Source organism: Mesoplodon mirus, assembly GCF_964341445.2.
Source record: "Mesoplodon mirus genome assembly, chromosome: 5".
Taxonomy (NCBI): Eukaryota; Metazoa; Chordata; class Mammalia; order Artiodactyla; family Ziphiidae; genus Mesoplodon; species Mesoplodon mirus.
Genome location: NC_138980.1, coordinates 909,975 through 935,897, shown reverse-complemented (window position 1 = coordinate 935,897; position 25,923 = coordinate 909,975). Strand labels below are relative to the sequence as shown.

Here is a 25,923-nt window from a genome sequence, read left to right as displayed (position 1 = left end):
TACGCTCTGATTATTTGCTTTTCTGTTTTCACATTAACTATAATCTCTTTAATCTTTAGATTTCTTACTTCTACCTTATCTTTATTTTCCGTTTGTTAAATTTTAACTTTATGATTCAAAGGAAAAAATACAATTCTTTATTTTTGTTCCCAACTTTTTTTAAAATTGAAGTATAATTGATTTACAATATTGTACTAGTTTCAGGTGTACAGCAAAGTGATTCAGTTTTATGTATGTGTGTGTGTGTACGTGTATGTATGTGTGTATATGTATATATATACATATATATATCCTTTTTCAGATTGTTTTCCATTATAGGTTATTAAAAGATACTGAATATAGTTCCCTGTGCTATACAGTAGGTCCCTGTTGTTTATTTTATATATAGTAGTGTGTATCTGTTAACCCCAAATTTCTCCCTCACGCCCTTTCAAACCCTTTGGTAACCACAAGTTTGTTTTTCACCCAATTTTCTTAATTTTATACATTCAGCTACTGGACTTAAGTATCTAGCTTTCATCCCTTCACACTTCCATGGATAAATTTACTTTCTTACTATTTCTACACTTTCACTTAAATCTAACATCTTATTTCTTTTTATTACTTATCTTTATCAGTTGTTTATTCTAGTTGAAAATGTTTACTCTTCCTTTTAACTTTCTATTAACTTATTTGTAAGTTTCAATTTTTCTCTTAACCTTGTATATACTTTTTAAAATCCCCCCTACCCCATACTTCTGTTACATTTTTTTTTTTCTGTTAGGATCTGTTATCATAATGGCCTGTAAAAATGATCTGGACCCTAGCCCTTCTTGATTTCTCAGGAACCTTGTATTAATGATCATTCCCTCTTTTTCTTTTTCCTCTCATTTAAACCTGCTTGCCTCTTCCATCTTAAAAATAAAGGAGAAGAAGAAAGAAAGATATCTCAAAAGATTCCCTCCACTAAAAGTGCTCTGATTAAAAGGCACCAATAAGCTCGGTGTTGCTAAATCCCAGGACATGCCTAATCCTCTTCCAAACTGACCTCGCAGCAACATCTGTCCCAGCTGAGCACTCTTCTCTCTTGGCTCTCAGGGCTCTCATCCTCCTGGCTTTCCTCTTCCTCCTCTTCCTTCACAGCCCTCCTTCCTAATCTTCTTGACTGACTCCATTCCCTCCACATGAGCACTCAAACCACTTGGACGTAGGTCTAAGACTCTCCAGAGCTAGAATTCTCTCTACGTTGATGGCAGACTTTTTTTTTACTGGAATAAGGATGCTTACTAACATTTCATGCCAATCAGCCCTTTTCTGAGAAACTATTTTCCAAATTTTACTTCTATAAATCCATAGTTTCCAATATATACAACTAAATCAGAATGCTAAGAATCAGGAGAGGAATACAGATAATTAAACCCAGGGAACAGATGGTCTTCCTTTGATGAGCTAACAGACATTCTTGAATGTCTTTACTGCTTCACACAGAAGGAGGCATAGGAGAGCACCTGTAGGCAGGTGTATGGACAGTCACTTTCTAATTTATTTGTTTCCTGGAAGCTTTGCCCCACTTCCAGGCAAGGCCATGGGATCACCTTGAGGTTTCAAATGGATTCTATCAGTTGCCAAAAAACCCCACCCAAAACCAAAACCAGAAACAGAAAGCTAATTTAATTTGGGCATCACCTCTACACAGTCATATGCTTTAAGTGACACCTACTTGAGAGCAAGCTTTAGTGGAGAGGGAGGTAGACAGACGATCTAAGATGAGGCACACAGAAGTTAAATTACATATGAAGGAGAGGGCTCTTTCTCTGTTTTCCACAGGATATGAATAGGAATCATGTGACTCCAGTTGTTGCTGGCAGTCATTTTGTGATAAAGAGGGGAACAATCTTAGGATAAAGTTAAAGCTATGATGACAAAGGGACACTGAAAGGGACAAGATCCTTGGTAACACTGCTGAGTGCTGAATCTTTGAATCCTGAAAGCTGCCCTACCTTGGAGTTTCCAGTTCTGACACAGGATTAACGTCCTCCTAGTCTGTAATCAATCTAAGCAGGAATTTGTTACTTGGAGCACTCACACTTCTCATGTGAGTCAAGCGGCAAAGGTCAAGACTGGGGCTTTATCCCTGCTCAGGGGCTCTCTTAATCCATCGGGATCCTTGGCAACTCAAGCCCACCGAGAAGATCAAATCATAAGAAGAAAGCTTCTTGGACAAGTCCTTTGACACAGGGAGGCAGCTGTGATGCCAATTCTTTGCCTCCCTCCCTCCCTTGAGGGGAGTGGTAGCTATTCAGGAGCGGAGAGCTTCACTTGAAGACTAACATTTAAAGCAAGGGTTCTTGACAAGGATACATGGGTAGAATCCAGGAGGCCAGGGAAATCGACTTTACTTTCACTAAATGCTAACTGACATTTAGCATTTTCTTCATCTGTAACTCTGTAACCAATAGCAACTACATTAATTTTTGTTATCTCAAAATACTGGTAATTAAAGTGATTAAACCCACACCAAGAGCTTGTTACTTAATATGTTAATAAAGAATCACATCTATTACTATGTCACAAATATTTTAAATACGTTGATACTGTGTTTCAGTATACTTCGTTTCCTTTCATCCTATTTACTTTTGTACTGATCACTATCCTGAGAAGAAGTCCACAGTTTTCTTTTTCACTAGACTGCAAAAGGAGTCTCAACTGCCAGGTTTAGTTTGTTTAAGTTATATGATATATTTGTATCTGCTTCTATTACTTAACTTTGCTCTTATCCCTAAGCTTCTTTATACTACCCCCACCCCCCACTTCTGAATGAATAAAGAAAAATTTTCTTTATTCCCCTCTTTTCTTCCATCTACATACTCAAGTTCTTTTTAGAAGTTACCCTTAAAAAATTAACATGCACACCTGATAAAAAGTTTACATTTAATCAATGTCTCTATCTTCTTCCTAAATAACACAAGGCTCTTAAAAGGGCTACCATAACAAAGTACTATAAACTTGGTGGTTTAAACAACAGAAACTTATTCTCTCACAGTTCTGAAGGCCAGAAGTCTTAAGTCAAGGTTGTTGGCAGGGCCATCTTCCCTCTGAAGGTCCTAGTGGAGAATCCCTGCTTGCCTCTTTCGGCTTCTGGAGCTCCAGGTGACCTTGGCTTGTGGCTGCAACACTCCAACCTCTGCCTCTCTTCACATGGCCTTCTCCTCTGTGTCTGTCTCTTCACTTCTGTCTCTTATAAAGACACTCATCATTGGATTTAGGACACACCTACGCAATCAAGGATGATCTCATCTAAAGATCTTTAATTTAATTACATCTGCAAAGACCTTTTTTCCAAATAACGTTTCCACATTCACAGCTTCCAAGGATTAGGACGTGAATGTTCTCTGAGGAGACGACCATTCACCCTGCCTTCAGAATGAGACTCCAACCACCACCTTTCACCATATGTCTAATTGCCCACTATGCAGTTCCACCTTGCTTTAATTATCCCCTCCCTAATATTCAATGTTTCATACAGTCAATGTTTGTTAAACTTTACCTACAGATGCTTGTCAGTCCCTACATTAGTCAGGGTTCTCCAGAGAAACAGACCAGTAAGATATTTCTGTGTGTATAAAGAGATTTATTTTGTAAGGAACTGGCTCATGTGATTACAGAGGCTGACAAGTCTCAAGATCTGCAGGGTAAGTCAGCAAGCTGGAGAATTGATGGTGGAGTTCCAGTCCGAAGGCTGGCAGGCACGAGACCCACGGCGAGATGATGTTTCAGTTTAACTCCGAAGGCAGGAAAAAGCCAATGTCCAGTTTGAAGGCAGTCAGGCAAGAGGAATTCTCTCTTATTTGGCGGATAATCAGCCCTTCTGTTTCATCCAGGCCTTCAAGTGACTGGATGAGGTCCACCCACAACAGGGAGGGCAATCTGCTTTAATCTGCTTTATTCAATCTATCAATTTATGTGTTAATGTCATCGAAAAATACCCTCACAGAAACACCCAGAATGATGTTTGACCAAATACCTGGGAACCCTGTGGCCCCGTGAAGGTGACACATAAAATTAACCATCACAGTACTCCTCACATCTCACTTTTCCCTTCTCTGTTTCCTCCTTCTTACTTATTCTACATCTTTTAGAAGTTATTTCAATGCAGATCTGTTAAGGGTAAACTTGCTTTTTCGGGTAAACTTATCTTTACACATCTGAAAACTTTCACTTTCCCTCATTCTTGAATGATAAATTAGGGTAAAAAGTCTAGATTGTTATTGTTCTCTTAGCAAACTAAAGGTAATATTCCATTGTCTTCTGCTTCTTATGTTGAGAAGAGGCTGAACAAAACATTTTAATTATGTAGGCTCTCAAATGTTACCTACTTTTTACTTTTGAATCTAATATTTTTAAGGAGTAAAATAAATATGATCTATTAATCACAATTTTAACCTCTTCGGTTATATTCTGAAGAAACAAACTTTTCACTACCTTTTCATATAGAATTTTAAAGGAAAAGGAAACAATAAAATATCTTCTGTACACCTAGAGTGCTGGATATATCAATCAACATTGCAAGAAGGGTCATATGTAGCTGAACTGTCAGCAAGTTTAATTGCCAATAGCTATCCATTATCATTTCTCTTCTATACTTAAGTTACTGTAGATCTCAAATGGATTTTGATTATTTTTTACATCCTTAGAACTTATATATATCTGTTGGATGTTCTCCATGACATAATAAAAAGCATCTTAACAGTAATTTTAAATGATGGCTAACTCAAATCACTTAACTTGAAAAGGCATGTTCAGAAATAATTTCTATTACAACTGATGTAACAAATACTTCATGCATAAGAGATACTATAAATCGAAATAACTAAAAGTCACTGCTAGGTCCTTGCATAATCATGGTATCATAGTACACGTACACAAGTGCTAATTAGTTTATCCACATCACTCCCCATTCCACAAAAGCATCATAACACTGAATACAACTATTTTTGAGGCTCTCTTTTCTGCTGGCTCCTATCCATCATGTATTCCTCCCACCACAAGGATGGTTCAACATTCACAAATCAATGTGATACACCACATGAACAAAAAGAAGGATAAAAATCATATGATCATCGCCATAGATGCAGAAAAAGCATATGATAAAATTCAGCATCAATTTATGATAAAAACTCTCAGCAAAGTAAAATGGGTAGAGAGGGAATGTACCTCAACATAATGATAAGCCCACAGCTAACATCATACTCAACAGTGAAAACCTAAAAACTTTTCCTGTAAGATCAGGAAAAAGACAAGGATACCCACTCTTGCCACTTCTATGCAACATAGTACTCGAAGTCCTAGCCAGTGCAATTAGACAAGAAGAAGAAATAAAAGGCATCCAAATCTGAAAGGAAGAAGTAAGACTGTCTCTATTTGTAGATGACATGATATTGTATATAGAAAACTCCAAAGACTCCACCAAAAAACTGTTAGAACTAATAAACAAATTCCATAAAGTTGCAGGATACAAGATCAATATATGTAAATCAGCTGTGTTTCTATATACTGATAACAGACTATCAGAAAGATAAATTAAGAAAACAACCCCATTTACAATCACATCAAAAAGAACGAAATAGGGTCTTCCCTGGTGGTGCAGTGGTTGAGTCCACCGGCCAATGCAGGGGACATGGGTTCGAGCCCTGATCCAGGAAGATCCCACATGTCGCGGAGCAACTAAGCCCGTGCACCACAACTACTGAGCCTGTGCTCTAGAGCCCGCAAGTCACAACTACTGAAGCCTGCATGCCACAACTACTGAAGCCTGTGCGCCTAGAGCCTGTGCTCTGCAACAAGAGAAGCCACAGCAGTGAGAAGCCCTCACACTGCAATGAAGAGTAGCCCCCGCTCGCCGCAACTAGAGAAAGCCCGCGTGCAGCAACGAAGACCCAATGCAGCCAATAAATAAATAAATAAATAAATACATACATACATACATACATCAAATCTAAAAAGAATGAAATACCTAGGAATAAACTTAACTAAGGAGGTGAAAGACCCGTACAATGAAAAATATAAGACACTGACAAAAGAAACCGGAAAAGACACAAATAAATGGAAAAGTAATCTGTGCCCATAGACTGGAAGAATTAATACTGTTAAAATGTCCATTCTACCCAAAGCAATCTACAGATTCAGTGTAATCCCTATAAAAAGTCCAATGACATTTTTCACAGAAACTGAATAAACAATCCTACAATTTGTATGGAAGCACAAAATACCCCAAATAGCCAAAGCAATCTTGAGAAAGAACAAAGCTAGAGGCATCATGCTTCCAGATTTCAAACTATATTACAGGACTACAGTAATCAAAATAGTATGATACTGGCATAAAAACAGACACATAGATCAATAGAACAGAATAGAGTCTCCAGAAACAAACCCACACATATATGGTCAATTAATTTACTACAAAGGAGCCAAGAACATGCAATAGGGAAAGGACAGTCTCTTCAATAAACAGTGATGGGAAAACCGGACAGCCACATGCAAAAGAATGAAACTGGACCACTATCTTACACCATACACAAAAACAAGGGTCCTTGTTTCATGCAAATTTCTATTGACACAGTTCCCCACTATTTCTTACATTTCACAGGTGCTAGCTACGTGTGTGATATTGCTGTTATCCCTTGAATTAATGATGTTAGTTAAAAAAGATGACTCATTCTCATGAAAAAAAAAAATTATGGGCTAGGAACAATGTCACTCACACTAACAGGAGAAGTATTTGTCCAGAGGCTAACTGACCACTGATTGAAGGACTTTAAGTGAAACTGCTGAGGAAGGAGGTAAGAGAACATGAAAAAAAAATCATGAAATCAGTCCCTATGGAGGACAATTAGAAAAAAAAACACGGTGAGAGACTATTCACATAAGAAAACAAATGAGAATAGGAAGTTTAAAGTTTTCATAATCTGAGATGTTTATAAACCAATAAATATAAGTAATGAGAAAAATATTTAAAGTTTACCCTATATATACAAAATAACCAATGAGATTTGTTGAAGCGGGTCTCAAGATTGGCCGATAATAATAGAAAAGAATACTTTACCTAAGAACCTACTATTCGGAGGAAAAAAGGAAAAGCAGTTATTTTACATCAAGACAATGTACATCCTTCAAGAAAATTTAAGTGAAAAGAAGAACTCAGAACATGTCTGAGAGATAGAAATGAGACTTTGACGGGGGCAATATACCAAGATCAACTGGCCAAATGGAGTAAATACAAAAGTTCTTTACAGATCACAAAACTGGCAGACAAGATAGAGTACTGATAGGGGTTCCAGTCATCTACAAAACTGCAGAAATCTCATTTAGCTAAAAGCAGAATGTCTAACAAGTTCCTGATCTGCTTTACTGTTCATTTCGTCTCCCAAAGGATAATTGCTAGGATAACCAGAGGAAAATGCTACCCAGAACATAACATATACCCAGATTGTGAAGTGACTAGTAACTTGGAAGAAAGCAACCTATCATTTTACAGTATGTAAAACCCAGGGCAAAAAAGCTGGGTAATTACAAATCATCTTGATGAGAAAGAAAATGAAGAAACCAGCAAGAATGCACAAGATAAACTCAACTTTAAGGAAGACTCGTACAAAGTAAAGGCCAATGCAGGATGACAATACAGACTTAAAAAAATTCTCCCCCAAACTAAAAAGCCCAGAAAGAGTTGAAAGTTGCCAATAATGACAGGAACAAGCAAAGGGGCTTCTCTCAATCCCTTCCCAAAAGATTTAAGATTTTTCCAGAGCAAGAAGAATAGGAAAGTAATAGGTCCACTGCTCAGGGCCAACAAAACAATGGATGAAAACATTTCTCAAAAACTTTTTTGCTTCTGTTTCCCTGTAAAGGAGAACAACCTGAGAACTAAGACGACCAGAGCAAGGCTAAAGCACCCTGGAAATGGGTTGAGTTCATAAGAAAGCAAATATATTCTTAGGATAGGTCTCCCAGTTCAGTAAAACTGCTGTTCATAGCTTGTGCATTCATGCTGGTTTCTTCAAGTAATCTCTCATCCCATTAAAATAATTTATAATTACCCAGCTTTCTTTGCCCTGGTGTTTGCAAACTTAAAAATGTTATAGTTGCTTTCTTCCAAATTTCTAGTCACTTTGCTTTACATCACCAAATGCAAAGAATACTTCCCAGTCCTCAGCATGCCATCCTCCTCAGCAGTGTCAGAGGTAGCAAACCACTTAACTTTTGAGACAATATATATTTCTTTGGTCTCTTCCCTCTCTTTCTCAGTCTTCTTGGCTATCCAGTTGTCCCAGCACCCTCTGTTGAAAAGACTGTTCTTTTCCTCACTCAATTGTGTTGGCACCTTTGTCAAAAATCAATTGGTCATAAATTAAGGGTTTATTTCTGGTTCTTAGTTCTATGCCATTGATCTATATGTCTATGCCAGTCCACAGTGACTTGTAAGTTTTGAAATCAGGAAATGTAGCCCTCTAATTTTGTTTTTCTTTTGCAAGATTGTTTTGACAATTCTACGTCCACATACATTTTGCTGGCCAATTTCTGCAAAAAGCCAGCTGGTATTTTCTTAGGGTTATTGAATCTGTAGGTCAGTTTGGGGGAGTACCGTCACTATAACAGTATTAAGTCTTTAGATCCATGAACATGGGATGTCTTTCCATTTATTTAGGTCTTCTGGAATTTCTTGTGACAGTATTTTGTAGTTTTCAGGGCCAATGACATTTTAAATGATATTAAAAATATATTTTCTAATTGTTTGTTCTGGCATACAGAAGTAGAATTGACTGTGTTTGTATTGATTTTGTATCTAGTGACCTTTCTAAATTTACTCAACTTTAAAAAAAAATCACTCTGTAATAATAAATGAGAAACAAAGGTTTAATGACATTTAATTATGGATTAACACTGGCTGCCTTTCTCAATCCATGTCAGATGGTTGTGTATCTCATATGGTATCTGAGGTATCCTGAATGAAGAGTGATCCCACAAATGTAAAGTGGATGTCAGTGACTCCCTCACACGTGTTTTTTCAGGTTATTGCAAAATAGCCTATATACTCAGTTACATGGATTTATACATGATACCATCTACTTTTAACTAAATGTCCCTCATTAAATGGACAATGCCTTAAAAACATCCCTACAAAATAAAGCAAAAATAAATCGGCAGGGGCTTCCCTGGTGGCGCAGTGGTTGAGAGTCCACCTGCCAATGCAGGGGACACGGGTTTGTGCCCCAGTTCGGGAGGATCCCACATGCCGCGGAGCAGCTTGGCCCGTGAGCCATGGCCACTGAGCCTGCGCGTCCAGAGCCTGTGCGCCGCAACAGGAGAGGCCACAGCAGTGAGAGGCCCGCGTACTGCAAAAAAAAAAAAAAAAAAAAAAAAAATTGGCAGAGGTGACATTTCTACTCCTGTACCACCTCTTTTTAGTTATCATAAAAGGTTTTAAAAAACCCAACTAATCAGATTTGTAAAAGAAAGACCCCAAATTAGAAATGATCATGAAAGACTATTAGAAATACACTTATTACAGCTGTTATTAGCTATTAACCTAAGTGTTAGGCTTAAGGTACTATGTCAAAGAAGACCAATAGTGTGGTTTAACATTTGTATAATACATATATTGGGGATAAATGTACGCGCACAACCAAAAAAGTCTATGCCCCAGTACTACAGGGAATGGGTTAGAGAGGGCACCAGTAGACACAGGGAAGCCAGTTAGGAGGCCACAGTCTAGGTAAGAGATTAGAGAAGGTTGCAGTGGATGTGGAGAGAAATGGATACACTTTAGAGATATTCAGGAATTTGGATCAACAGGACTTGGTAATTAATTAGATATCGGGGGGTGGGGGTCTAAAGATGATGTCCTAGATTCTGGCATAACACACTGGGTAGAAGGTGGTGTTGACTGAAACAGCAAACATTGGAGAAAAAACAGATTTTTGGAGGAAAGATGATGAACTGTTGTGGAAATATCAGGCTTGAAAGAAAATTGAGAGGGAGAGAATAATTCCACTCCCTAAGCATACCTCCAATACAATGTTTATATATTTTATGTAACAAAAGACACGTACACAATGTTTATGACCGCATTACTTGTAACAGTCAAACAACAGGCAACCCACATGTCCTTCAGCAGCAGAATAGGTAAAATGTGATATATTCATGCACTGGATCACGACAAAACTATTACTGTATGCAATGACATGAATTTAGTTTACCAGTATGATGTGAGCAAAAGAAACTCATCACAAGATGAAAAAGAATACATACCATGATTCTATGTATATAAGTTAAAAAGCAGGCATAATCTCTAGGGTTCAAAGTCAGGACAGTATTTACTTTTGGGGAGGGAGCAAGGGAGAAGTAGTGATTGAAAGGGGACTCCCAGGGAGCTCTGTGGTGCTCATAATGCTCTATTTCTTGACAAGGTTCAGAGTGACGTCAATGTGGTCGCTGTAGTAATTCATCAAGCTGTGGACTTACGATGGTGTATTTTTCTGTGTATGTTATAGCAGACAAATAGTGTATGACTCCATTTATATGAGGTTTCTAGAGTAGTCAAATTCATAGAGACAGAAAGTAGAAGGGTGGCTGCCAGGGGCTGGGGGGAGAAGGAAAGGCATAGTTTAATGGGTATAGGGTTTCAGTTTTGCAAGATGAAAAGACTTCTGGAGATTGGTTCCACAACAATGTGAATCTAGTCAACACTACTGAACTGTACACCTAAAATGGTTAAGATGGTAAACTTCATGTTACATGTATTTTACCATAATTAAAAATTAAACGAACAAACCAACCAGCCAACCCTTCAATAATTTTCTACTCCTCTTGGGATAAAGTCCAAAATCCTAACACAGCCTAGAAAGTACTGACCCACCTTTTCACCTCTGCTGTATACCACTCTCCCCCTTACTCTCTTAACTCCTTTCAGTTCCTCAAGCACACCAAGGGTTTCTTTGTACCTTTTGGTCTTCATATATGTTCCTGGCCTGAAATGGTCTTCCTTTCTGTGCCCCTCTTAGTTTAATATCTGCTCCTGCCTTAGCCTCAGCTTAAACATCGTTTCTTCAGAGAAGCCTGCCCTGAGCATCCTAGACTGGGTTAGTTCTCTCATTTATGCTCTCTCAGCATCCTGATACTTTCCCCAAGAATTACTATTAAATTATTACTTGTGTTATTATCTGTTTAATGTTTGTTTTCACCACTAGACAATACACAGGGGCTGACTCACCTTGCTTCTTCCACTAGACAGCCACCAGACAGCATGAAGGAACTTCTTGTCCTGCCTGCCGTACACGTGTTTAATAATTATTTGCTGAATGAGTATTTGAAGAGCTGTCCCACATGAGTTTAGGATTTCTGATCCAGATGAATTATAGTCTGGTGACAACATGCAAATGAGAAACTGCATCACTGACAATGATCTTTGAGCAATCACAGAAGAGAGACATTAGAAAACTAACCTGTGTAAATAGCACTCCAATCTTTATAAACTGATAAAGATGGACTGTGTAGATTATGGGCTAGTTAGGGTACTATTAGCAAAATTTCAGAAATAATTATTCAAGGAATAATTTCTAGACACTTAGAAGAGAAAGCTATAATCATGGGGTGCTTGCACAGGTTCACTATGTGTGGGAGACAGAATACTGCCCTCCTCCCAATCCTCCCAACATCTCCATCCTAATCCCTGGGACCTGTGAATATGTTAGGTACCATGACAAGAGGGAATTAAGGTTGGTAATCAGTTGACTTTAAAATAAAGAGATTACCTTGGACTATGTGGGTGGGTCCAATGTAATCACAGGGTCTTAAATGTGGAAGAGAGGTAGGAGATCAGAGTCACAGAAAGCTCTGAAGATGCCTCACTGCTGATTTTGAAGATAGAGGAAGGGGCCACGAGCCAATGAATGCAGGCAGTCTCTAGAAGCTGGAAAAAACAAGGAAATGGGTTCTCCCTCAGACCATCCAGAAGGAATGCAGTCTTGCCCAACACCTTGATTTTAGCCCAGTGAAACCCATTTAGGACTTCTCACTTCCAGAACTGTAGGATAATAAATTTGTGTTCTTTTAAGCCACCTGGTTTGAGGTAATTGATTACAGTGGCAATAGGAAAATAACATACTATGGTTAAGCCATAAAAACTCACTTCTTCTCCTTCCTAGCAAATCAGAAACAAAGTAAATACAATATATTTGTTTTTTTCCATCAAAGAACTTGATTATGTCTTTTAATGATATCATAAGACAAAGAAACATGTACTAAATGCAAAGTCAATGAAGTAAATTAGAAAATGGTTAAATGCCCTCCCCACTCCCCCAGAAGTGCTGATTAATGGAATAATGTCAACCATCTTAGAAAGTTTTTAGAAACACACTACAAGGGTCTGTTCATTCACACTCTTCGATACTTTTATCAGTAACTTAGAGCAGGGTTCTTAACTTTGGGTCCGTGGACCACTTGAGGCCTCAAGAGGCATCTGAACCTCTTAAACTTCATTGAAAACTCTGTGTATATATACACAAATAAGTATTTTTCATCAGAAAGGTTCACAGCTTTCATTAAAGTCTTAATAGGAATCCATAATCCCAGAAGGTTAAGAACCACTGACCTACATGAAGACACAGGAAGCATGCTCATCACCTTCACGGGTGACACAAAGCTGCTAGAAAGAGTAAAGACTGGATGAAAAATCAGGATTCAAAAAGTATCTTGCAAGGCTGAATGAACAGGCTGAACCCTGTAAAGGTAAAATCACTTGGCTTGGGGCAGTAATCTCAGTATGAGTCAGTGATTAGGGCTACCAAAAGAACCTATATAACTCTAGGCAGGTGTTCAGATGATGGAAAAAAAGCATTCTACTCTTTTCTGCATTGGTGAGACCAAATTGCAATACTGTTCAATTTTGCTTTTCTCTTTGGGCCGCCATAACAAATGACTACAAACCTGGTGGCTTAAAACAACATAAATTTATTGTCCCACAGTTCAGGCCAGAAGTCGAAATGAAGGTGTTGGCAGGGCTGGCTCCTTCTGGAGGCTCCAAGGGAGAAATAGTCCCATGTCTCTCTCCTAAGCCTCTGGTGGTTGCCAGCAATCCTTGGCACTCCCTGTCATGGCAGCTTAACTCTTATCTCTGTCTACCTCTATCTTCCCATTGTCTCTCTGTATCCTCTCTTCTCCTTATAAGTACACCAGTCACTGGATTTAGGCTCCACCCTAAACTAGTATGATCTTATCTTGATCCTTAACTACTTACATCTGCAAAGATCCTATTTCCAAATAAGATCACATTCTGAGGTTCCAGGTGGACATGAAGTTTTGTAGGACACTATTCAACTCACTGCATCCTTTAAGTGGAATATTGCATTCTATGGTTTACAATACCATATTCTTAAGAATGGTCAATAGAAATAGGAATATGAAGTCTAAGGGTTAGAGGATTTGAGTCAGACAAGGAAATTAACTACTGTCTACAAATTTTTGAACTGCCTTTTTTTTCCTTCAAATGAAAAAAAGACTTTCTAACATTCTGTTTTCCAGAGATGAATGTGGTAGATTTCTGTCACTCATTTGTTCAAGCTTGAGCTGTAAAACCATCGGATAGTAATGCTGACGCCTCAGATGGGTGGTTAGACTTGATGATCACTGATGACTGTTAAGTTCTTAGATTCTACAGTTCCTTCCCCATGTCTCCATCTCCATGGCCCTTTTAACTGGCCATTATACAGTATCAAAGAACCATAAAGCTCTACTGATACAGCAAACACTGTGTGGGACAGTAGGAGGTAGAGGTGAGTGGGATGCCAGCAAGAAGGTACACATTGTAAAGAAAACTTAGAAGCTCTAGGAACGAAAGAATATCAGAATACAGGTAGCTTCAGCATGGTGAGCAAGGGTGAGATGAATGGCCTGAGGGAAGGAAAGGCTGGAGCCAGACCAAGCAGCAAGTGCCTTGTATACCACAGTAAGGAGTTCAGATTTCCATTCTAAGGACAATAAGAAGTCACTGAAGGGTAGTTTAAGCAAGGAGTGACATGACTGGGTGAAGCTTCAAGATCACTGTGGCTACCAGGGAGAAAAGACTGATGGAAGTGAAGAGAAAAAGCAGAAAGACCAAAAAACGGTAAGAGATGGTAGCTGCCTGTACTAAGATGGCAGGAGTGAAAATGGCAAGCAACAGATAGATTATGATACACCCTGAAGGTAAACTGTGGAGGATAGATCAGATGTGGAATGTGAGGAAAAGAAGCCAGGATGAAATGTGTTTAAATAACAAGAGTGGAAGCGATGTCATTTACTGAGATGGAGAAGACAGGGGAACAGGGGTAGCAGACTGGAAGGCAAACAATAGATATATATCAAAAGCTCCATTTGAAGCTTATCGATCTGGAGATGTCTCTGAGAAATTTAAGTTAAAGATACCAAGTAGGCAGTTGAATATATGAATCCAGAGCTCAGAGGAGAAGACGAGGCTAAAAGTAAAGATACAGGAAGCTGTCGCAGGAGGCGTGCGGAGAGAGGAAAAAATTGTTGTCAGAAAGAGTGCTCTTATTTCTTTACAAGAAAATATTTTTGGATTACTGGATATTGTTAAGTGCCCATTTATTTTTGCTTAAGTTTTATGATCTCAAACCTCAGTAAGTTGGGTTCTAAGATTTTTCTCCAGCAACATTCAGCTGCTTGGGCGACAGAAAGCACGGAGAAGATGAATGGGGAAGAGCTCAGATGTTGGGAAAACAGGGAGCTTCTTCAAAGAAAAAAAAAATAGGGGGCAGAGTTCATTTGCAGTGCACACAGGGGAAAGAGTGGGAATCATACTGTATACACGGATTAAAAAAAGACAAATCCACCCAATGGCATACAGCAAAGTGCACCAGCCCCATTCACCCCATCACCCCCAGTCGCCAGAGGCAACCACTTTTAACTAGCTCTTTTTTAGTTCTTCCGGTGGTCACCTTCCACTAGTTCTAAAAAGGCTTACAGCCATTATTTCCTGGTTTTTCAACTTTAAACACTGTCTGTGGATTTACGATGTCACAAATTAGGATTTTGCTCACTTAACACTTCTCCATCTTCCCTCTCTTCTGATTTTATTATTTCATTATTTTCCACTGCAGTTAAACCTTTCTAGTTTCTGCAATTACAGACTATCTCTTGAATCCTCACCTGTGAGATGAGATGAAGATACTGGCCCTCACCTGTCCCTAATATCTCCTTTCTCTCTTCTATTTCTCCAGCTTTGTCATCTATTTATAATTGTATACTCTTAAGGTTGATAACATTTCCTTTCTGGTCTGCAATTATACAGGTTTCTCTGCTACACAAAAGTCGAGCTTTCCTGTGAAACCTTTTGTAAGCCAAAACGGCAAAAAGAGAAGAAGCAATTACCGCAGGACACATCTTGCTAACGGACCCACAAAATAAATCAAGACAGAGCATAGATGTTCACAGACACGGTTTACAGCTACAGCAGCTCACTGTTAAGATGCTGAGTGTCGTTCCAGGGCAGGAGCTTGGCGGGGCCGCTCTCACTGCTCTGGGTGCAGCTGCCTCTACACTGGCTCGTCTCGCTACAAAACAAATGCTGAATGCTATTTTTGCTTCTTGCCTTTTTTCCATTAAAAGCGAAAAACCTCTTCAGATTTCTGAAGAGGAAATCAAAAATAGGTACTAAGGCTTCCCTGGTGGCGCAGGGAGGGTTGAGGGTCCGCCTGCCGATGCAGGGGACACGGGTTCGTGCCCCGGCCCGGGAAGATCCCATGTGCCGCGGAGTGGCTGGAACCGTGAGCCATGGCCGCTGAGCCTGCGCGTCCGGAGCCTGTGCTCCGCAATGGGAGAGCCCACAACAGTGAGAGGCCCGCGTACCCCCCCACACACACACGGTACTAATGTAGGTCTTTTGTAAAAGCAAAGTGTAAAGCGAACTTTCAAAAAGTGGAGATTACCCATAGTTAAGTCTTCATGCTTTAACTACAGATTGATCTTAAACAGTGAAAGCCAATAAAAGCACTAATATCATCATGATAAAAATATTATACAAAAGCCAAGTCCTGTCCCTTTCTAGGATTCACTAACTGCTCAAAACGATGATACATTTTAGCTTGATTCCTGTTAAGACAAGAATACTTGGTCTTAGAGTTCCTCTTTTCTTATTGGTGAAAAACATGAGAGTTCCTCTTTTCTTATTGGTGAAAAACATGCCCTCTTCAGTTATTTCTAGTATCTTCCAGTTTTCTACTCATTCTAACCACTGCTTGGAATTCATTCAATTCTTCTTGAAGCTAGGGAATAAATTTTAAAAAAATACCAACCTTAGACACTTACTTGTTCACTTTAGAGAGTATGACTTTCCCCCTATGGAGAAGGTTTTATATTAAAAATAATTTCAAAAAAATGAGAGAAAAGAAAATGAGAAATATCACCCACAATCCAATCAACATAACACAACCATTTTTATTTTTGCATATTACTTTGAGTCCCTGTCCACTGTAAGCGTATTTAACACAGTCAAAGTTCAATCACTATGTATTTACTTTTGTAGGATATAGCCAGCTTTCACAATGATCCCCTTTAATGGCTGTGTAATATTCCACTAAATAGATATATCATAATTTACTAAACCCACTTGGGAAGCAATACAAGATGTGGTTAAAGTATAAGCTCTGCAGTCAGACAGACCTACATCAAGTCCAAACTATACTGAATCACCACAGGATTCAGCTGGTAGATTACCTCACTCGCTTTAATTCATCCAACACTAATTACCAGTGCCACCCTCCTATGTTCCAGGCTCAACACGAAGCACTGAGTATGCAAAAGTGGACACTGAGACAGGATCTCTGCCTTCAGAAACAAACAAGATAGATATATAGTTTCCAACCATGTTAAGTGCTATAAAGAAAAAAAAAACCACTAAGTGTGAGACTGGAGTGCCTTAAATTCCCACCCACAGAATGAGGATATAGTACCACCGAGAGCTGTTACAAGGATTAAATGATAATCCATGTACAGTATTTGGCACCATTCTTGGTACACAATAGGTACCCAATATATATTAACTATATCACTGCCTGGGATAAAGAAAGAACACCAAAGCAGGAAATACCATCCTCTCAGTATACTCTTTCCTCTGTCAATATAAATCCGATACTTTTTCAGGTTTGAGTTTACTGCTAGAAGTTTGATGTGGGTCTTTTTTAGATCCATTTCTCTCCTTATTATGTTCAAGTTTTCTTTTACCTCCCTGAACAAACCGAATATATTTGTAATAGCTGTTTTAACATCCTTATCTGCAATTCCATCATTTGCCATTTTCTGGGACTGTTTCTACTGCCTGTTTCCTGTCTGGTATGGGTCATGTTTTTCTATTTCTTAGCTTGTCTGCTAATTTTTGATTGGATGCTAGTCTTGGATTTCATGTTTTGGGGAGCTGGATTTTACTGTATTCCTTTAAATATTATTGGGGTTTGTTCAGGATTAGTTACTTTGAATAAATCTGATCCTTTTAAGGTTTGCTTCTAGGCTTTGGTAGGTGGGTCCAGAACAGGCTTTTCTCCGGGGCTAATTTGGCCTCACTCCATGCCTTGTGCATCAGGTCTTTCTACTCTGATTAGTGAGAATATGAACTATTCCCAGCCTTGTGCGAACTCCAACAATTCTTCCACCTGCTGAGTTCCTAACAGTTCTCCATAAAACGTGCAGATCAGTACTCAACCAAAGGCTTGAGGGGACCCCTTACAGCTTTTTAGAGCTTGCTCTCTGTGTAGCTCCCTCCTCTCCTATACTTGACCTCCTCACACATTCAAGCTGCCTTTGCCTCCCTGAGCTCTGAACTGTCTCATCAACTCGGGGAGACCACCAGATTCTTTCTGGGCCCCCCCTCCCTGTGCTGCAGCTTGGAAACTCTCCAGGAGGTCAACTGAGGCAGTCACAGAGCTCTGTTGTTTATTTCCTTTCTCTCAGGGATCACTGTCTTGTGCTGTTTTTTGACCTATTTCTAAAACTGCTGTTTCACAACTTTGTCAGGTTTTCCAGTCACTTGAGGTGGCAAGATAAACCTGGTGTCTGTTACTCCATTATGGCTGGAAGCAGAACTAATCAAGTTTGACTTCAAGTTCCACATTTTCAATGAAACTTCTCTAGACTACAAGTCCAAATAATTTTTCATTTCTCTGGTCTTTGTACCATTTACGGTCTAGCATAATAACAGAGACCCTACAGTATATTCTGTCCCTCAACACCCCACCACATCCCACCATACAGCTTCCAGCAATGCCTGCTATCAGTTTCACTACCAGACCAAGCACCACAGGATTAAATGCAATCACATATTACAGTGGCTTGCTAGTGGCAGGCACAGTCCTAGGTGTTTGGCTGAAACAAAGAAGACAAAGAAGACACTGTTCCTAATTTCCAAGAGCTCACAGTTTGGGACAACTGAGGAATCAAATTCTCACCCATAAATCCATAACATAGTTTTAATGGGGAAAACTAAGGTATAAATGAACCTTTAGAACAGGGATTGTGGGTTGTCAAAAGTTTTCTTAAAGGGCCAGAGAATAAGTAGTTTAGGCTTGGAAGCCATACAGGCTCCTGTAATAACTGCTCAACTCTGCCGGTGTACCTTGAAAGTAACCACAGACATGTGAGTGAATGGGCGTGGCTGTATTCCAATAAGCTCTGTTTACAATAACAGGTGGCTGGCCCCCTGGCTGGAGTTTGCAGACAGCTTGCACCACCTTCTACAATGGCACGTCCTGTTTGTGCCATCCAGACAAGACTGATCTCAACAAGAAAACCAAGTGCTCTCAGGCAGAATTACATACTATGTCTTTTGCACACACCACAGAACGTGTATAACACAAGCACAGAGTAGGTGCTTATCAAGGACTTTTTAATTTACTTCATTTGACATTTGAAGGGTTCCCTTTATTTCACTCAAAATTGCTTCCAACAGTAAAGAAATCTACACTTACTATGATTTACGGAAAAAAATGAATGCCTAGTGCGTAAAATACTCTAAGATGATAAAACAAACAAATGTTGATGATCCTGACAACTTAATTTCATTTTGTAAATAAGTCAAGGTTGCTATACTTAAAAGAACCAGCTGTGAGGACTATTCATGCACCCCAGTGACGTGGACATGGTCCAAAGCACTACCAGACTTCTTTGAGAATTATCTAAAGAAAGAGTTCACAAGCACATTAAAAAAACTGCATCAAAAATAATTTTCAATTGTCAAAATTAAAATCTATCCAGAAAAGACAAAGATTTGGTATATTGCATGTATTTTTCAAATTGTTCAATCAAAAAGATAATCTCACAAAACAAATTCTAAATGTTTAAATCTGTTTTCATTGTGGCACAGTATGTATGTATATATATCCACACATACACACCCATGTGACTGGTGTGAAAACAAATAGTATCCTTAATGGGTTTATTCCGGCAGGTTTGTTTAACAAGATTTGTCTTATTACTTTACAGTCACACTTTGTTCAAGATGGAGGGAATCTTGGAAGCCATCTAATCGAACGTTCCTTCAAATGAAGGATTTCCCTTTTGTAATATTCAAAACAATGCTCTGTAGTTTGTTCATCTCTTAAAACTCATAGTCAGAATTGAACATGAACTAAAGGTGTGCTTGGCCTATGACGAAGCGTGACCAGTGCTCCCCAGGATCCAGATGCTCAAATGCATGCAAGATGAGAATGAACTCGTCAGTGAGCACTCACAGGCTTTGTCCTGTGACATGCTGCTCTAAGCCTTATCTCCCCTCAACTCCCTTCCCTGGAGCTAACTTTTTTTTACCCAAATCAAGAATACATATTCATTCCTATTAACTTTTTTCTTAGTTTCAGCCCACCATTCCATATACTGAGATCCTAAGGATACTCTAGTCCAATATTTCAGTTAAATATATCATCTTTATCAAAATCACTGGCACAACAATCAAAGAACTTCACAATGTGAAGAATAACAGGAGGAAAACTGAAGGCAACAAGTATAGACAACACTTTGCCATAAAGAGAAACAGAGAAATGGGATGGCAGCAGGATGGATATTTGGTGGGGAGGTCAAATGTTTAAATATATATATTCAAATATTTAAATGCTAATGAATCATCCAAAAGCAAAGGAAAAATACAGTATGTAAAAACATTTTCTAAATTGTTAAATTCTAAATTATTAAAATTCAACACAAATATAATTTATCATATATTGCTTGGTCATCTAATTTATATCAAAATTTGGTTTCTAGAGCCTCCAGCTCCTGAATTCTCTTTCCTTTCAAGATCTCTGCTTCTAGGATCACACTTACTTTTTCTCTGAATATTTTGAAATCTCTAACTATATCCAGTAGCCCCTGTCTTTGCCATTATGAAATTGAACATCACATGGCCCTCTTCATCCAAGATCTTGTTTCCACATCAATCGCCTTTACTCTCAGAATTTTAAAAACCAAGTTCAGGCTTAATGGATTCATCCAATAGAATCACATAAAACATAAGAATCTAAGATTTTTTTAAAAATGTTATTGTATCCCTACAGTCAGCAAGATAGCCAAAAAAAGTTTATTAATTTGGTAAAATTGTTCTCCAAGGCTGTAACATCCAATCCTGAAAATGTCTAGGCTAAGTGGCCATTACCAAATTCTTCCCACCAGCACATCTGCATACAAAATGACATCATCAACAACAGGGCCTTCTCCTCTCCCAACCCCCACGCTAGCGTCAAACAAAAAGTTAGTGTGCACACACATAAAGCACATTTACAGTGTCCACGGAACAGTAAATGCTGGCTAGTTTACATTTGTTTATAGATCTAAGCTCACCCTTTGAGTAAGTAGTAAGAAAGCAACCATGAACAACCACGATCTGTACATAAATATAAGGTGTGTTCTTTCAAAAGTCCATTTCTAAAAATGAATTCTTTATCAGTTAAAATATGAAATTTGTTATCACCAAACAAATGAATCTCCATTTACATCTATTTAATGATAAAGAATATATTTTCAAAGTACAACACTTGTTTATGAAATATTTTATAAAGTTTAAACAGTTTCCAAAATGTACTTTTAAAATACTAAAGCATCTAAGGAAAAAATAGCCAATTTGCCCTTTAAAGATATAAGACAAATAAATCTTGCTCAGTAATTCATACATGCCTAATCAATAGAAACAATGCAAAATAACAAGAAAGGTTTTTACTTTCACAAACCAAGTCATAGATTTAAAATGAGTCATCATGTTAAGCTCCAGGAAAGCTGTAAAGTTATTTTGTCTTTATGTTCATTTCTACCAAATATTTGTCCTCAAAATGAATTTTCATTAATTTCCCATCTATTGACCACACCTGTTGTTTTGCCAGGAATTCTGTCTGATAACTGTTTTTTGTAATTTGAACATCACTTTGCTCAGTGTCAACACACAGTAAATCTTCAATAAACATGTTAAGAATCAAATTATAAGAGCTTAAGAGTCAGAAGGAATGCATAATTTTTTCTAAAAATACAAAAATTTGAGACTCACTAAATCAAGAATATCATAATGTGAAATACCCGAATATCACACAACTTTTAAACCATTTTCTTTCTTCTTTTATTTGAGGTATAATTGACATAAGCCATTTTCTTAAACAGGAAAAGTTTAAACAGATTTCTACCACCATTCTTGTTTTTAAAATACATTCCTGGGACTTCCCTGGCAGTCCAGTGGTGGGGACTCTGCATTTCCACTGTGGGGGGCAGGGGTTCCATCCCTGGTCGGGGAACTAAAGATCCTGCAAGCACATGGTGCAGCCAAAAAAACCAAGAAACAAAAAAAAAAAACAAAAATAAAATACATTCCTAAATTCCTGCTGCAAAAGCACAAAAATGTCTTAGATTTCATGTTAATCCATCTAGAAACAATTTACAGGTAAACTGACATAAAAACCGCCACTAGACTGTGAGATTCAGGAAGAGGAGAGAGATTTGTTTTGTTCACTGCTGTGGCCCCTCCCTCTGCCCCAGTGCCTTGGATGGTGGCTGGTACCAGTAGGCTTTCAATTAGTATTTGCTGGATTGAAAGAACCTATGTGTGCAGACTCCTTAGTACAAAGCCAGACCCAAACCTGCAGGATCCCACCAACACCATGAGAAAACATGGAGCAATCTCATGCTGTGCAGATACAAATTGAGCCTCTAGAGAACAGAGGACAGGAAGAGAAGACAGACACTCAGGGGAACTGACTGCAGACTCAGTTTCCACACACTGCTCCAATGTATGCACATGGATGCCGTGTTTAAACTCCACCAATTTAGAGATTCATTTAGGTTAACAAATCTCCTCTTGTAAGAATGCAGGAATCATTTAAACTTCTCAATAACCTTATGGTGTAAATATTTCACCATTCCACTTTGCAGATGAATCTGAGGCTAAAAGGCCGAATTACTTTCTTAGAGTCACAAAGTACCTTCCCAGTGTCACAGTTTATGTACAGTACGACTCAGAACCTTTAATCCTTTAATGCTACCTCCTCGTTGACAGGGGAATAGGACTAACCTTTACCCACACATCAGTGCCCAATACCTTTCTATCCAAACACCTAAAACAAGTTTTCTTAAAGATGGAGCTTTTGTTTGGAGTGACAGGCAAGCAACAAGTAGTTTCAGAACATGGATCACTTATGAGGTAAGTATCTAAAGTGAGGATCATGGATTTGGGGTGCCTGGGGGAATCAAGCCCCAAAGCAAACCACAGATTTCAAAATACTGCACAGGGCCAGCTCTTGCTCTAGAACAGTTTGCCTCTCTCTCTTCCTCTTCCTCCCCTTCCACGTGACCCTCACAGATCTCAGCACCAGAAAATAGACTACCATTGTCAGTGCCACAGTTTGGCAACATTATATGTCCCAACCACAGTGACTGGCACAGAACAAGCAAGCAAATATTTACTGAATGAACCAAAGGCCAAAGTTGTTTCTGTGGGCAAGGTGGGACCCTAACTGCCTTTTTTAACAAAGTGGAGATGAGAAGTGTACCCTAACACTTGATTACTCGTGTAAAAATGAACTTTGAAAAGGCAGGTGTAAACTGGGGACAGGCTACAGTCAAAGCCTTACCTGATTCTTCTTCCTCAGCTAGATTGCCTCAAAGAAGAAAACAGCTTAGCACGTTAGCATTCAAATACAGATCTCAGAAGGTGCATGATGTTTTAATATTTTAGGGTATAAAAACAAACACCATTACCTTATTTAGGTTGCCTAGTTTAGGTCACCTTAACATGAACAGCAGCTTAAAAAAAAAGTCCCCTCTCAGCATTCTCAGGGTGAGAGTGGGTGGGGGTTGAGAAGAATAGTAGGCATTTTTCCAAAAAGTTTGCTGTGGGCCAAAAAACAAAATCATACTCCACCGTGTGGGAAAAGTTTCCTTTAAAACATGACCAGAAATTTATACAAATATATGCTTTATACCAAATAATTAAACAGAGCCTATGATAATAGGAAGACGTAAGGTTAAGCCAAACGCTTCAGAGACAACTCTGGAAAATTTTATCCATTTCCCGTTTGGTAGACTCCCGTGACCTGAAGACTTGGCTACAGGTTCCAATTGGTATTGGATTCTTCATAACGTGTGATTTTCAGGCGTCAAATTACAGTAAAACTGGTGGGGCAGAATAACAGCCAAAAGCAACAGGGAAGATGCCCATTTTTCTCCTCCACCCTCCTCTCACTTGCCACTTAAGAAAAACGGCACGCTTCTACATTAGAAAAGGGCCTCATCCTTCGAGATTCAATGCAGCGCTAAGTCTGTGATTTCGGAAACGAACCTGCGGATTCCGAAATACAGGTTAAGACCTCATCCATCATGAACTAGTTTTGCGCTCTTCCACCACCTCCTTTGTCTGAGCTGTCCCTGCAAACTCGCAGTTCAATGCCTTCCTGTAAACAAGCTAACTAAACCAAAAGGAACGTTCTAAGTCTTTCTCAAAAGAAGAACCCAATAACGCGTCTGAAGCCTCATCCCAGCAGTGGGCAGGCGGGGGTGCACACGACGGGAACCTCGACCCTGGGGCCGCCCGCCGAGCTGCGCGACAATCCGGGCCGGGGTGGAGGCGCCGCGCCCGCCGCCCCCGCGCCCAGGCTGCGGCTCCCGCGTGGCCAGGGACCGGGGACCATCGCCCGCCGCCTCGCCACGGCTTCTCTCTCCGCTGCCAGGCACTCACCTCCGTGGATGGGGAGCGGCGCCAGCACCTGACCGCGGACCTCGGCCTTGGGCGAGTCGAGCCCGTAGCGCCCGCGATCGATGCGGAATGTGAGCGGGGCGCCGCGGCCGGGCTCCTGCACCGTCACGTTGATGAGCGCCGTGTAGTACTCCTGGCTCGCGTTGTCTGCCCGCGCCGGCCACAGGCTGCAGGTCAGCAGCGCGAGCGCGGCGAGCCGGGCCGGGCCCGCCCGCGCCGCACCGCTCATCGTCCCTCCGGCCGCCGCCGCTGCCGCTGCTCTCGGACCGGGCTCCCGGGCCGGCGCCGAGAGGCGGTGCGGGCGCGGCCAGCGCGGCTGTGGGAGCGCACGCGCGCGGCCGGTGCAGGGCCGGGCACGAGCACGGCCCTCCTCGGTGCCGCGGCCCTGCTGCTCGCCGCCCTCACGTCCGCGGCCCGCCCGCGGGGACGCGCCCATGGGCCCCTTCGGCGAGGACGACGGGTCAGACCGCGCGCGGTCGTCTCCTCCGGGTCCCTTCAGGGCCGTGGGGGCGGGCCCTCTCCATTCCCCGGGGCCGGTCCCGCCGAGTGGGGGCGCCTCGCAAGGACACGACAGGTATGCGAGATGCGCCCGAAGAAGGGTCCCTGGAGCACAAAGTCCCGGTCGCCGAGCTGCTGCCTCAGGCGCGCGCTCGCCACCGCCCCGCCCCCTGTCAGCCGGGTGGCACGGCGCAGGCTTGGGGCTCAGCCCCGCCTCCATGCGCATGCGTGCGAGGCCCTGTTCGCTCCCGCCCGCCTGCACGAGGGCCCGAGGAGGCCCCCGCACTTTCTTAACCCGTCCCCGGCCGTGTTTATACGTCAGGCGTGATGCGCCTAGGATCTGGAGCCTGGGGGCTTTCCAAGGGCCTCTGGAAGAGTTTGAGATGAGGTTACAATAGAAAAAGAGCTAAAACTTTAAAATTAATTTAAAGATTAAATGTCTATGGGATTTCACATTTCAGCTGGTCAACTCCAAGTCATAGAATTGGCATCACGGGAGGGAGGATGCTTCTGTGCAAATAAGAGTACAGGGGCTCACTGGGCCCGGATCTTTAAGGACATCTGAGTTATTGGGAAGGACCTCTACAGACTAGATGAAACCTCCAGAGGCCCTTGGACAAGGTGGAGACTGTGGTGAGACTTTCCCCCCACCCGGGACCCCCCAGCATACACACTACCCTATACAGACACACACACACACACACACACCGTGTCAGTTAAGCTGTGCACCCTTCTAAAGCATAAATGAAAGGGAAGGGTGAGTCTAGATTTGGGTGTAGCTGAATTCAGGAGCTTATATGATATTGGGCAGCATACTCATCATTGCCACGAAGCGGGGAGTAAGGATGGCATCTTCTGACTGGCCAGGCCTGGATCTCCTGCCTCCTGTAGTGGAAAGGGGGTGGAAGTCATCCTTGCTCAACCAACTGTACTGAGAATCCCAGAGAGAGGCAACGTCCCAAAGGAACGCTGAGGCGCACTTTCCAGGGAAAGGGTATGGATGTAGTGCAGGCCAACACATCAGATGTCCACTGGTGACTTCTTCTCGACATTCTTAACAAGTTCTCCCTCCAGTTCCTTCCCTTCCATCCCTACTACCTTTGTCTAGTCCATGTCCTGTCCTGAGACTGCGTTTTATTTACTTGCATACAGGAAGTAACCAGGCCACCATCCTAGGCCCTGTA

General features: G+C 40.7%; 1 protein-coding gene across 2 annotated transcripts in view; it reads right to left on the bottom strand.

Annotated features, from left to right (window-relative positions):
- RNF130 (ring finger protein 130) overlaps positions 1-24,908 on the bottom strand; it is a 101,460-nt gene extending 76,552 nt beyond the window's left edge. Inside the window, exon 1 of one of the 2 annotated variants that reach the window (XM_082620225.1) lies at positions 24,224-24,908. In XM_082620225.1, the coding sequence (XP_082476351.1) occupies positions 24,224-24,677 (454 nt within the window). In that variant the 5' untranslated portion in view covers positions 24,678-24,908. The remainder of the gene's footprint in view (positions 1-24,223) is intronic. The other variant, XM_082620224.1, reaches the window with a different exon arrangement.
- Positions 24,909-25,923: the final 1,015 nt, after the last annotated feature.